Raw genomic sequence first — 13,358 nt, 5'->3', positions numbered from 1 at the left:
AAAAAGAAGCCAGGCATGGTGGCTCATGCCTGTAGTTCCAGCTGCTTGGAAGACTGAGGTAGAAGGATTGCCTGAGCCCAGCAGGTCGAGGCTGCAGTGACTATGAGTGTGCCAGCATCCTAGGCAACAGTGTGAGACTCCATCTCAAAAAACAAAAAAAAAGAATAAGATCATGATGATTTGTTATGAAATGTACTCTAGCTACTCACCATTGTCTTTTTGGTTTTCTCCTTCAAGGTGTTTCCACCATTCAGACTTGTTCCAGAGAAAATGACACTGATTCCAACTAACATGATGCAGGTGATTGTGAAGACAGAAAAATAAGATTTACCTTTTTTTCTCCTCTCTCTCTCTCTCTCTCTCTCTAGTGCATGCATACACACACACACACACACACACACACACACACACACCCCTCTTCCTGTTGACACCTGTTACCTACTCTCAGCCATATACAACTTGATCTGATAAAGAAGAGAAGTGTGGTGGTTTATGCCTGTAATCCCAGCACTTTGGGAGGCAGAAGCTAGAGGATTGCCTGAGCTTAGGGGTTCGACACCAGCCTGAGCAACTTGGTGAGACCTCATCTCTACAATAAATCAAAAAATTATCCGGGTGTGCTTGCACACGCCTGTGGTTCAAGCTACTTGGAAGGCTGAGGCGGAAGGAGGTTGAGGCTATGGTGTCTGTGAGTGTGCCACTGCACTCCAGCCTGGGTGAGAGTGAGAATCCGACTCAAAAAAACAAAAAACAAAAAAAAGAAGAGTAGTATTTTCCCTGACTCATGATGTACATCATATGAATGCTCTCTTGGAGTCCCATGGATCATTTACAGCACTCCCATTTATTTGGCATTTGAGTTGATATGAGATACACTGCTCAGGAAGTGGGGGCAGGTGAAGTCAAGTTGCTTGGACAGAATGTTGGCAAAAGAGATATGACTTCTCCCCCATGTTCCAGGCATTCAGTGGTATGTTTAAGCCGGGCATGGTGGCTCACGCCTGTAATCCCAGCACTTTGGGAGGTGGGGGGAAAGGATTACCTGAGCTGAAGGGTTTGAGACCAACCTGGGAAACTTGGCAAGACCTGGACTCTGCAATTAAAAAAAAAATTAGTCGGGTGTGATGGGACACCTGTGGTTCCAGCTACTTGGAAGGCTGAGGCGGAAGGATCACCTGAGCCCAGCAGGTTGAGGCTGCAGTGGTCATGAGCATGCCACCGCACTCCAGCCAGGGCTACAGATTGAGATTCTGACTAAAACAAAAATGATATGTTTAAATTCTAGGTAATGTCTGAAGGTGGCCCCCAGCCCCAGTCTATCATTCACTTCTCCATCAGTAATCAGACCGTGGCTGTTGTTAATAGGAGGGGGCAAGTTACAGGGAAAGTGGTTGGCACAGCTGTGGTCCATGGCACCATCCAGACAGTAAATGAAGACACTGGCAAAGTCATTGTGTTTTCCCAGGTATTGAATCTTTGCTCTGCTCTGCTTCTACTCTTCTATGTGGGAACCATATTGGGGAGTTGGGAGGGGGTATTGATGAGGGAGGTGTCAACACCCCAGGAAAACCCTTTTAATCCCCCTCACTTGCATTCTATTAAGCAGGCATGGAAAATGCGTAATCTTTAATGAAAAACCAACAGAGTATTTGGCATTGTTGTAAGACATGGTCCCTATCCTTATGAAATTCTTTAGGCCAGGCACGGTGGCTCAAGCCTGTAATCCCAGCACTTTGGGAGGCGGAGGTGAGAGGATTGCCTGAGTCCATGGGTTCGAGACCAGCCTGAGCAACTTGGAAAGACCTCATGCCTACAATAAATCAAAAATTAGCCGGGCATGGTGGTGCGTGCCTGTGGTTCCAGCTACTTGGAAGGTTAAGGCAGAAGGATCATCTGAACCCAGCAGGTCAAGGCTGCGGTGGCCAGGAGCATGCCACTGCACTCCAGCCTGGGCTGCAGAGTGAGACTCCAACTCAAAAAAAAAAAATTCTAGCTGGGCTCTGCGGCTCAGCCTGTAATCCCAGAGCTTTGGAAGGCTGAGGTGAGTGGATTGCCTGAGCCCGTAGGTTCTAGACCCTCCCGGGAAACTTGGCAAGACCTCATCTCTACAATAAATCAAAAATTAGCCAGGCGTGGTAGCGTGCACCTGTAGTTCCAGCTACTTGAAATGCTGAGGCAGAAGGATCACCGGAGCCCAGCAGGTCGAGGTTGCGGTGGCCGGGAGCGGCCACTGCACTCCAGTTTGGGCGACAGAGTGAGACTCCAACTCAAAAAAAATTCTTTAAAGTACGAAAGCAGGCTGGACTCAGTAGCTCACGCCAGTAACCCCAACAATTTGGGAGGCTGAAGAAGGAGGATTACTTGATCCTAGATATTCAAGACCAGACTGAGCAACATAGTAAGGCCCCATCTCTACAAAAAAAAATTTTTAAACCACCCAGGTATGGTGACCTGCACCTGTAGTCCCAGCTACTCAGGAGGCTGAGGTGGGGAGATTGCTTGAGTCCAGGAGATCGAGTCTACATTGAGCCAAAATTGCATCACTGCACTTCAACCTGGGCAACAGAGCAAGATCTTGTCTCTAAAATCAAACAAAAACCAAATATATCTATTGTATAAGGTTTGTTTTTTTTTTTGAGTTGGAGTCTCACTCTGTCACCCAGACCGGGAGCGGCCACTGCTGCCTCGACCTGCTGGGCTCCAACAATCCTTTCGCCTCAGCCTTCTGAGTAGCCGGAATTACAGGCACGCGCTACCATGCCCAGATGATTTTTTGATTTATTGTAGAGATAAGGGCTTGCCAAGTTGCCCTGGTGGGTCTCGAACCCTCAGGCTCAGGCAATCCACTCACCTCAGCCTCACAAAGTGTGGGATTACAGGCTGAGCCACCGAGCCCGGCTTGTATAAGGTTTTTTTATTGAAGTCAAAAGCAACAACAAACTAGCTGTCAGAAACATCTCTGTCAGAAACCACCCTCTCAGGCTATGCTTGCTCTCTACCTTGTTGAGCAGGATGAGGTGCAGATTGAAGTTGTTCAGCTAAGGGCTGTTAGGATCCTTGCAGCTGCAACTCGACTCATCACAGCTACTGAGGTCAGTATGAGGGCTCTGTTCTGGGTTCATTGTTCTGATAATGCCCACTGGGCAGGATATATAACACAATACCCCTTTTTCTTTTCAGATGCCAGTTTATGTAATGGGAGTGACCAGTACCCAAACCCCTTTCTCCTTCAGCAATGCTAACCCTGGACTCACATTCCACTGGTCCATGAGCAAAAGGGATGTATTGGCTCTAGTTCCCAGGCATTCAGAGGTATGAATTTACCTGCTTATTATATTATCTTAGAGATACTGATTTTAAATGTATTTATTTCATCATAAGTTTTTGACCAAGTACTTTCTAAATTATGCAATATCTACTTTTCAACTTTTTCTATTGCTCTCTGAACTCTGAAAACCTGTAAAGCATATGAAAATCTAAATTTGAGTACTCAGATAATACTATATGATTTTAAACTTTTTTTGCTGAAAAGAGCTCTTGAAAGCAATCTTTGGCTAGGTGCAGTGGCTCACACCTGTAATCCCAGCATTTTGGAAGGCCAAGTTGGGAGGATTCCTTGAGCCTAGTAGTTGGAGACTAGCCTAGGCAACATAGTGAGACCTCAGCTCTACAAAAAATAATAAACATTCTGGGTGTGGTGGTGGGAGGCTGAGGCAGAAGGATTGTCTAAGCATAAGAGGTTGAGGCTGCAGTGAGCCATGATTGTGCCACTGCACTTCAGCCTGGGCAACAGAATGAGGCCCTGATTTTTAAAAAAAGCAATTATTCCTTTAGTAATATATTTGTTATATGATGCTGTAATAATACTGCATTTGTGAACAGATGACTATGTTACATAAGTAACACGTTATGAATATGAAGTATTGTGTGTAGAGTTTAAATATATTTACTCATGTTCAGAAACACATTTAATTATATTCATAATCTTGTTTGTGCTGCATGATGGATGATTGACATTAGCAGTAAGAAAAGTGAGCCGGGCTCGGTGGCTCAGCCTATAATCCCGCACCTTTGGGAAGCTGAGGTGAGTGGATTGCCTGAACCCGCGGGTTCGAGACCCACCTGGGCAGCGAGACCTCATCTCTACAATAAATCAAAAAATCAGCCGGGCGTGATAGCGCATCCTGTAATTCCGGCTACTTGGAAGGCTAAGGTGGAAGGATCGCCGGAGCCCAGCAGGTCGAGGCTGCGCCGGGAGCGGCCACTGCACTCCAATCTGGGTGATAGAGTGAGACTCCAACTCAAAAAAAATTTAAAAATTTAAAAATTAAAAAAAAAAAAACAAAGCCGGGCTCGGTGGCTCAGCCTGTAATCCTGCGCCTTTGGGAGGCTGAGGTGAGTGGATTGCCTGAGCCCGTGGGTTCGAGACACGCCTGTGCAGCGAGACCTCATCTCTACAATAAATCACAAAATCAGCCGGGCGTGGTAGTGCATGCCTGTAATTCTGGCTACTTGGAAGGCTGAGGCGGAAGGATCGCCGGAGCCCAGCAGGTCGAGGCTCCCGGCCATCGCACTCCAGTCTGGGCGACACAGTGAGACTCCAACTCAAAAAAAAAAAACCAATAAAAAAAGTGGATGCAGAGGGCTGTAGATGGCACTGCAATGCTGAGCAGGCTCCTGGGCCTTCTGGGAGCTAGAGAACTGTATCCCCTTGGCAAGCATGTCAGGTTCCAGGGTGCCATGGGCCTGTAGTTGCCCACCAATTGGCAGCTGGTTCTGGACTAGGTGCCTTATATCAGTGACAAATTTAAGGACAATTAGGCTGGAAAAGTTGACTCATGCTTGTAATCTCAGTACTTTGGGAGTCTGAGGCATGAGGATTGCTTGAAACCAGGAGTTTAAGACCAGACTAGGCAACAAAGTGAAACTTCATCTCTACAAAGACAAACAAACAAACAAACAAACAAACAAACAAAAACCCCAAAACTTAGCCAGGTGTGGTAGTTTCAGCTACTGGTAAGGTTGAGGTGGGAGAATTGCTTGAGCTCAGGAGTCTGAGGCTGCAGTGAGCTACGATTGCACCACTGCACTCCAGCCTAGGCAACAGGATGAGACCCCCATCTCTAAAAAAATAAAAATAAGCTGGACGCAGTGGCTCACGGTGTAATCCCAGCACTTTGGGAGGCAGAAGTAAGAGGATTGCCTGAGCACAGGGCTTTAAGACCAGCCTGGACAACTTGGCGAGATGTCTTCTCTATAATGAATCCAAAAATGAGCCGGGCGTGGTGGCATGTGCCTATAGTTCCAGCTACTTGGAATACAGGCAGAAGGATCACCTGAGCCCAGAGATTGAGACTGTGGTAGCCTGTGTGTGCCAGTGCACTCCAACCTGGTGAAAAGAGTGAGATTCCAACTAAAAATAAACAAATAAATAAATAATAAAATAATTTGTGAAAAAAAGGAAAATTAATTATCCTACACTTCCACAGCTCCCTTTGGTATCTGGTGGTGCTGGCTCCTCCCAATTCAGTAATTCTCTGGATGAACATCTAGGAAGTTCACAGTGCAACTTAAATTGTGGTGGTTCGTGCCAGTAATCCCAGCCCTTTGGGAGGCTATGACAGGAGCATTGCTTGAGCAAAAAAGGGTTTATTTTTCTGGAAATGGCTATTTATTTTTATTTATTTATTTATTTATTTTTTGAGTAGGAGTCTCACTCTGTCACCCAGGATGGAGTGCAGTGGCATACTCACGGCCATCCCAGCAATGACCTGCTGGGCTCAGGCGATCCTTCTGCCTCAGCCTTCCGAGTAGCCAGAACTACAGGTGCACACACTACCACGCCTGGCTAAGTTTTTGATTTATTGAAGAGAGGAGGTCTTGTTGAGTTCCCCAGGCTGGTCTCAAACCCAGGGGCTCAGGCAACCCATTCGCCTTGGCCTCCCAAAGTGCTGGGATTACAGGTGAGCCTGCAAATGGCTTTGATGTGATCTTGCTCATAGCATTAAGCCTTATACTGAAATCTGAAATAGACCAAAAAAAAAAAAAAAGAGAGAGAGAGAGAGAGAGAGTAAAGCAAACTATGTACCATTTGCTACAGACAAATTTTTACCTAGTTCACAGCATTATTATCTGATCAGTTTGATGGAACATACCCAAGGTGGTCTGAAGACAGTGGCAATTTCCTAGGTCTTGGCTTTAACTGAGGAAGAAGGGATCTGGGGCCAGGATACTCAGTACATCACAATTCAGTTCCCATAAGAACAAACAATGTTAGATCTTGGGAGAGAACATAGGGGTTACAGGAGCTAGAATTAGGAGGATATTTTTGGAGTTTGCCAAAAAGAAAAGAGAAATCTGGAAAAAGTAAAAAAAAAAAAAAAAATCTATTTGTAATCTTTCCAAAAATATTTCTAAATCTGTAATTTAGAAAAACGCTGGTGGTTATGTCTTCTATCTGTCAGTGATGTCTGAGAGCCTGCTTACACTTGCAATTGAGGTGAAATGGAACTATACTTAGTGATACAATTTAGCGTAGGGATTTGGCTTTTTTTCTTTTTTTCTGAGTTGGAGTCTCACTCCGTTGCCCAGACTGGAGTTCAGTGGCACACTCACAGCCACCACAGCCTCGACCTGCTGTGCTCAGGTGATCCTTCCACCTCAGCCTTCTAAGTAGCTGGAACTACATGCACACACTACCACGCCCAGCTAATTTTTTATTTATTGTAGAGACAAGGTCTCACCAAGTTGCCCGGGCTGGTCTCCAACCCCGGACTGAGACAATTCTCTCGCCTTGGCCTCCCAAAGTGCTAGGATTACAGGCTTGAACCACTGCGTTCAGCTGGCTTTTTGCTTAAATAGCAAATGGGGGTGTGTGAAAGGTGGGAATGGCCTAGGCCTTAGCCTCTGTTCTACTTCTTCCTTCCTTTAATTCTCTTATCTAAAGCACCACTCCTTTCCTTAACAGAAGAAATAATTGAGAGCCACACAGATATTTTATTTTCCTGTCTTAGACCCAGCATAGGCAAACTGGATAATGAAATGGGTAAAAGTCTTCATGCCCCACAAGATAGATTTCCTACAACAAGGAATTGCCACCATTTAGAGGGTCACTTGGATGAAGCAATTATAAACTACTTGTGCTTTAGCCTAAGACTCTTGCAAGCACAAAGGAAATGGGAGTTTTCCTTTTTTTTTTCCCCCCTGAATCAGAATCTTACTCTGTCACCCAGGCTGGAGGGCAGTGGCACACTCATGGCCACTGCAGCCTCGAACTGCTGGGCTCAGGCGATCCTTCCACCTCAGCCTTCCAAGCAGCTGGAACTACAAGCACGTGCCACCATGCCCAGCTAATTTTTTGATTTATTGTAGAGTTGAGGTCTTGCCAAGTTGCCCAGGCTGGTCTCGAACCACTGGGCTCAGGCAATCCTCTCACCTCAGCCTCCCAAAGTGCTGGGATTGTAGGCATGAGCCATTGTGCCTGACCTGGGAGTTTTCGTGTAGGAGAAGGATGAAAAGTGATTTTGGAACATAGAACTTTATTGTAAGTCAAGCTATCTGGAAGGAAGGTTTTGAGGGTTGTGACCAGCAAGAAGGCAGGGGAGTTAGGACATGAAATGAATGCTGAAAGGTAGACAGGTCCCTACTTTAATATTTGCCTTAGTGTTGGCCCTGCCTTCCCTAATACAAGAAGTCTGTCAAGGTCTAGTCCTCCCTGTTGAGTCTAGACTGAATGATAAGTGAGGAAAGTGGGGAGATGGTCAGCCAGTCTTAGCATAGTTCTAAAACAGGAGCTTCCCTTTCTTGACCTCATCCTTCCTTGCTGCCGCCACCCTGAACTCCATGAATAGATTGCCTTGCTTCTCTCCCTCTCAAGTTCGACTGTCTGAACCCATTTTAGAAACCACTTCCGTCATGTCCGTTCTTCTTTTATCGGTGAATTGTCTTTGCGGTAATATAAGAAAGAATCTTAGGAAGGTTTGCCAGAATTAGTTCAACACTGCAGACAGAGGTTTATTTTAAGGGTAACTATGCTTCTGGTAATGTGAAAAGAAACAACTAAGAAAATAAGCTCTTGTACTTTAGGGTTTTTTTGTTTTGTTTTGTTTTTTTGAGATAGGGTCTCACTGTGTTGCCCTGAACTCCTGAGATCAAGTAGTCCTCCTTCCTCAACCTTCCAAGTAGCTGAAACTACAGGTGCACACCACTGCACCCAGCTCCTTTAGTTCTTCTAAAAAGATACTTCCAGCTGGGCTCAGTGGCTCAACCTGTAATCCCGCGCCTTTGGGAGGCTGAAGTGAGTGGATTGCCTGAACCCGCGGGTTCGAGACCCGCCTGGGCAGGCGAGACCCACCTGGGCAGGCGAGACCTCATCTCTACAATAAATCAAAAATTAGCCGGGCGTGGTAGCACACTCCTGTAGTTCCAGCTACTTGTAAGGCTGAGGTGGAAGGATCGCTGGAGCCCAGTAGGTCGAGGCTGCTGTGGCCGGAAGAGGCCACTGCACTCCAGTCTGGGCGACAGAGTGAGACTCCAACTCAAAAAAAAAAAAAAAAAGATACTTCCAACATACATTTTCCTTTTTGATACAACAAAGAAGGAAAGATTAGCCAGGCTTGCACCTGTAGTCCCAGTAATTTAGGAGGCTGAGGCTGAGGTGGGAAGATTTTTTTTTTTCGCCTACACTGGAGTGTAGTGGCACACTCCCAGCCACCGCAGCCTCAACCTGCTGGGCTCCGGAGATCCTTCCGCCTTAGCCTTCCAAGTAGCTGGAACTACAGGCGCACGCTACCACACCTGGCTAATTTTTTGATTTATTGTAGAGATGAGGTCTCACCAAGTTACCTGGGCGGGTCACGAATGGGAGGATTTTTTTTTTTTTTGAGTTGGAGTCTCACTCTGTCACCCAGACTGGAGTGCAGTGGCACACTCCCGGCCACCGCAGCCTCAATCTACTCACCTCAGGCTCCCAAGGCGCGGGATTACAGGCTGAGCCACCAAGCCCGGCTGGGAGGATTCTTGAGCCCAAGAGTTGAGGTTATCTTGAGCCATGATAATAATGCCACTGCACTCCAGCCTGGCTACAGATCAAGACCATGTCCAAAAAAAAAAGCTTTAAGAAAATAAAAAAAGAGAAGAAAACAGTGCTTGTTCAAGATTTTTTTTTTTTGAACCAGGGTCTCACTCTGTTGCCCAGGCTGGGGTGCAGTGGCACAATCACGGCTTATTTAGCAGCCTCAACCTCCTGAGCCCAGGTGATCCTTCCACCTCAGCCTCCCAAGTAGCTGGGGCTACAGGTGTGCACCACAAAAGCCAGCTAATTTTTTTTTTTTTTTTGTAGAGACAAGGTCTTGCTATGTTGCACAGACTCGTCTCAAACTCCTGGACTCAAGTGATCCTCCCACTTTGGCCTCCCAAAGTTTTGGGATTACAAGCGTGAGCCAATAAGTCCAGCTCATATTCATGAATATGTCTTATCTATTCTCTCACTGTCTAGGTTTTTCTACAGCTCCCAGCAGAGAATAACTTTGCCATGGTGGTCCACACAAAAGCAGCTGGCCGAACCAGTATCAAAGTCACTGTCCGCTGTATAAACAGTTCCTCTGAACAGTTTGAGGGAAATTTGTTGGAACTCTCTGATGAAGTTCAGATTCTGGTAAGCTTCCAAACCTAAATCTTGTTTTTGTATATCAAGGAAAAGAAAGTTGTAGTCTCTCATCATCCATGAAGAGCTTAGTCTGGATGGAAAATGCTAGAGGGATTCCTGAACAGGTTTGTAGTTCCTAGATCTTTGTTATTCCTGCTAATTACGTCTATATGATATTGACATTAGAAAACTCAGCAGGGGTAGGTGGCTCAGCCTGTAATCCTAGCACTTTGGGAGGCTGAGGTGAGTGGATTGCCTGAGCTCGCAGGTTCAAGACCAGCCCAGGCAACTTGGCGAGACCTCGTTTTTACAATAAAATAAAAAATAGCTGGGCATGGTAGGGCGTGTCTGCAGTTCCGGCCTCTTGGAAAACTAAGGCAGAAGGATCCCTGGAGCCCAGAAGATTGACGCTGGGGTGGCCATGAGCGTGTGTGCCACTGCACCCCAGCCTGGGCAAAGAAGTGAGACTCCAACTCAAAAAAAAAAAAAAGAAACTGCAACACTCACACTCCCTTCAACTCCCCATACAACGGACACAGGATATGAGAGCAATTCATTTCTGAGCCACCCCACCTAACATAGATATTATTAGATACTATTATATAGTCCATTTAGGTATATTCACAGGTAGAATGAAACATAATCCTAATTTCTAATAAGGTGTAAGAGTGTGAATAGTTTCTACAGACGTTCTCAGACTAAAAGTTAAGTAGCCCTATTGTTTTTAGAATTCAAAAGACAAATTACCATTTGTGTGGGGCAAGTAAGTTACTCTGCCTCTGAATTTAGGACTAATTTTCTTCTTTTTTTTAATGTTTTTGAGTTGGAGTCTCACTCTGTCACACAGGCTGGAGTGTGGTGGCATGGTCACAGCCACTGCAACTTTGACCTGCTTGGCTCTGACAATCCTTCCACCTCAGCCTTCCAAATAGCTAGAACAACAGGCAACACACCCAGCTAATTTTTTTTATTTATTGTAGAGATAAGGGCTCAGCGAGTTGCCCAGGCTAATCTTGAACCCATGAGCTCAGGCAATCCTCTCACCTCGGCCTTAACTTTTTTTGTTTTAGTTGGAGTCTTACTCTATTGCCCAGGCTGGAGTGCAGTGGCACACTCACAGCTACTCACAGCCCACTGCTGGGCTCCAGCGATCCTTCCACCTTACCTTCCAAGTAGCTGGAACTACAGGCGAATGCCAGCACGCACAGCTAATTTTTTTTTTTTTTTTTTTGAGTCAGAGTCTCACTCTATTGCCCAGGCTAGAGAGCACTGGCACGCTCATGGGCACTGCAGCCTCAGCCTGCTGGGCTCAAGTGATCCTTCCTCCTCTGCCTTCCAAGTAGCTGGAACTACAGGTGCACACTACCATGCCCAGCTTATTGATTGAGTGATTGATTGATTGATTGTAAAGACAAGGTCTCACCATGTGGCTCAGGCTGGTCTCAAACCCATGGGCTCAGACAATCCTCTCACCTTGGGCTCCCAAAGTGCTGGGCTTACAGGTTTGAGCCACTGTGTCCAGCAAATTTTTTTCTTTTTTTTTTTTGAGTTGGAGTCTCACTCTTTCGCCCAGACTGGAGTGCAGAGCCACCGCAGCCTCGACCTGCTGGGCTCCGACGATCCTTCTGCCTCAGCCTTCCAAGTAGCCAGAACTACAGACATGCGCTACCACGCCCAGCTGATTTTTTTGTTTATTGTAGAGATGAGGTCTTGCTGCCCAGGCGGGTCTCGAACCCACAGGCTCAGGCAATCCACTCACCTCAGCCTCCCAAAGGCGCGGGATTACAGGCTGAGCCACCAAGCCTGACATTTTTTTCTTTTTAAAAAATGTTTAAAGCCTGGTGCAGTGGCTCATGCCTGTAATCCCAGCACTTTGGAAGGGGGAAGCAAGAGAATTGCCTGAGCCGAAGGATTCGAGACCAACCTGAGCAACCTGACAAGACCTTATCTCTATAATATATCAAAAAATTAGCCAGGCCTGGTGATGCCTGTAGTTTGAGCTCCTTGCAAGGCTGCAGAAGGGTCACCTGAGTTCAGTAGGTTGAGACTGCGGTGGCCATGAGCATGACCCTGCTCTCCAGCCTGGGTGACAGAGTGAGACTCCAAATCAAAAAAGAAAAAATTAAATTTTATTATTATTTGTAGAGACAAGGTTTTGCTATGTTCCCTAAACTGATCTTGAACTCCTAGGCTCACATAGTCTGCCTTCCTTGGTCTCCCAAAGTGCTGGGATTACAGGTGTGAGCCATGGCGCCTGGCCTTACATTTTCTTAAATGTAGTTTTAACTTTCTCTGTAAGACCCTCTGAAAACTTTGGGAGACTGAGGCGAGAGGATGTCTGAGCCCATGGATTCAAGACCATTCTGGGCAACCTGGAAAGACCTCGTCTCTACAATAAATCAGAAAATTTGCTGAGTGTGATGTCACGTGCCTGTAATTCCAGCTACGTGGAAGGCTGAGGCAGAAGGATTGCCTGAGTCTAGCAGTTCAAGGCTGCGGTGGCCATGCGTGTTCCACTGCACTCTAGCCTGGGCGACTAAGTGAGACGCCAATTAAAAAAAAAAATTATCTAAATAAATAAAATAAAGTTTAGTCTTTTTCTTTATTTTAGCTTTAGTTCTCTGATTCTGATTCACTGTAAAGAGCACTTTACTAGAAGATGGAAGACCTAATGGCATCCTGCTAATTTAATATTTAGATTCTTTGTTTCTAAATCTCCTTTCAGGTTATCAGAGCTAAAATTATAAATTTCAGTTATTTTTATACCTAATATCTAAGTAATAGAGAGGATGTGGCAAGTGTAAGCTTGGCCACATGTCCAGTCCCTCATAGCTAGAAGGGGGGCTAATATTAGGTTATATATTCTCGAATACCTAGATATATTTTAAGTGCCTGGTTCATTTTGAAAAGGAGTATTGTGAAAGATTTTAGACTAATTAGAAGTTAGACAAAGCCAGGTATGGTGGCTCTTGCTTGTAATCCCAGAACTTTGGAAAGTGGAGGCGAAAGTATTGCCTGAGTACAGGGGTTCGAGACCAGCCTGGGCAACTTGGTAAGCCCTCGTCTCTACAGTAAATCAAAAAATTAACTCGGTGTGGTAGCATGTACCGGTGGTTCCAGTTACTTGGAAAGCTAAGGTGGAAGGATCACCTGACCCTAGCAGGTTGAGGTTGTGGTGGTCATAAGGATGCCACTGCACTCCAGCCTGGATGACAGAGTGAGACTCTGACTCAAAAACAAAAACAAAAGCAAAAAAGACCCCTGACTTGTAGTTGTCATTTATTAGCATGAAATCCCTTTGGGATTATACTGAAGTCCATATGTGAGGAAAGGTCATACTTTGTTTTCCAGAATGAGGAAAACATTATTTTCTCATTTTAGGTGTTTGAAAAACTCCAACTTTTCTCTCCAGAGTGCCAACCTGAGCAGATTCTGATGCCTATGAATTCTCAGCTCAAACTCCATACCAACAGGTAAGGAGAAGAGAAAATAAGGAAGAGCCAAGTTCCAGCTTTAAGTATATCAGTAAAAAATTGCACATAGGACCGGACTCGGTGGCTCAGCCTGTAATCCCAGCACTTTGGGAAGCCATAGGCAAGTGGATTACCTGAGCCTGCGGGTTCAAGACCAGTCTGGGAAACTTGAGGAGATCTCATCTCTACAATAAATAAAAAATTAGCTGGGCGTGGTAGGTGCACACCTGTAGTTCCAG

At 45.7% G+C, this 13,358-nt stretch overlaps 1 protein-coding gene across 2 annotated transcripts in view; it reads left to right on the top strand.

Moving 5' to 3' along the window:
- NUP210L (nucleoporin 210 like) overlaps positions 1-13,358 on the top strand; it is a 125,762-nt gene that overhangs the window by 75,789 nt on the left and 36,615 nt on the right. For both annotated transcript variants that reach the window (XM_008060522.1, XM_008060521.1), the window contains exons 24-29: positions 238-300; positions 1,286-1,465; positions 3,012-3,092; positions 3,181-3,312; positions 9,497-9,655; positions 13,028-13,119. In XM_008060522.1, coding sequence (XP_008058713.1) covers positions 238-300; positions 1,286-1,465; positions 3,012-3,092; positions 3,181-3,312; positions 9,497-9,655; positions 13,028-13,119 — 707 coding nt within the window. The remainder of the gene's footprint in view (positions 1-237; positions 301-1,285; positions 1,466-3,011; positions 3,093-3,180; positions 3,313-9,496; positions 9,656-13,027; positions 13,120-13,358) is intronic.

Source organism: Carlito syrichta, unplaced genomic scaffold (genome assembly GCF_000164805.1).
Source record: "Carlito syrichta isolate Samal-C Ts95f unplaced genomic scaffold, Tarsius_syrichta-2.0.1 Scaffold304639, whole genome shotgun sequence".
Taxonomy (NCBI): domain Eukaryota; kingdom Metazoa; phylum Chordata; class Mammalia; order Primates; family Tarsiidae; genus Carlito; species Carlito syrichta.
This window is presented reverse-complemented; position numbering and strand designations above follow the sequence as displayed.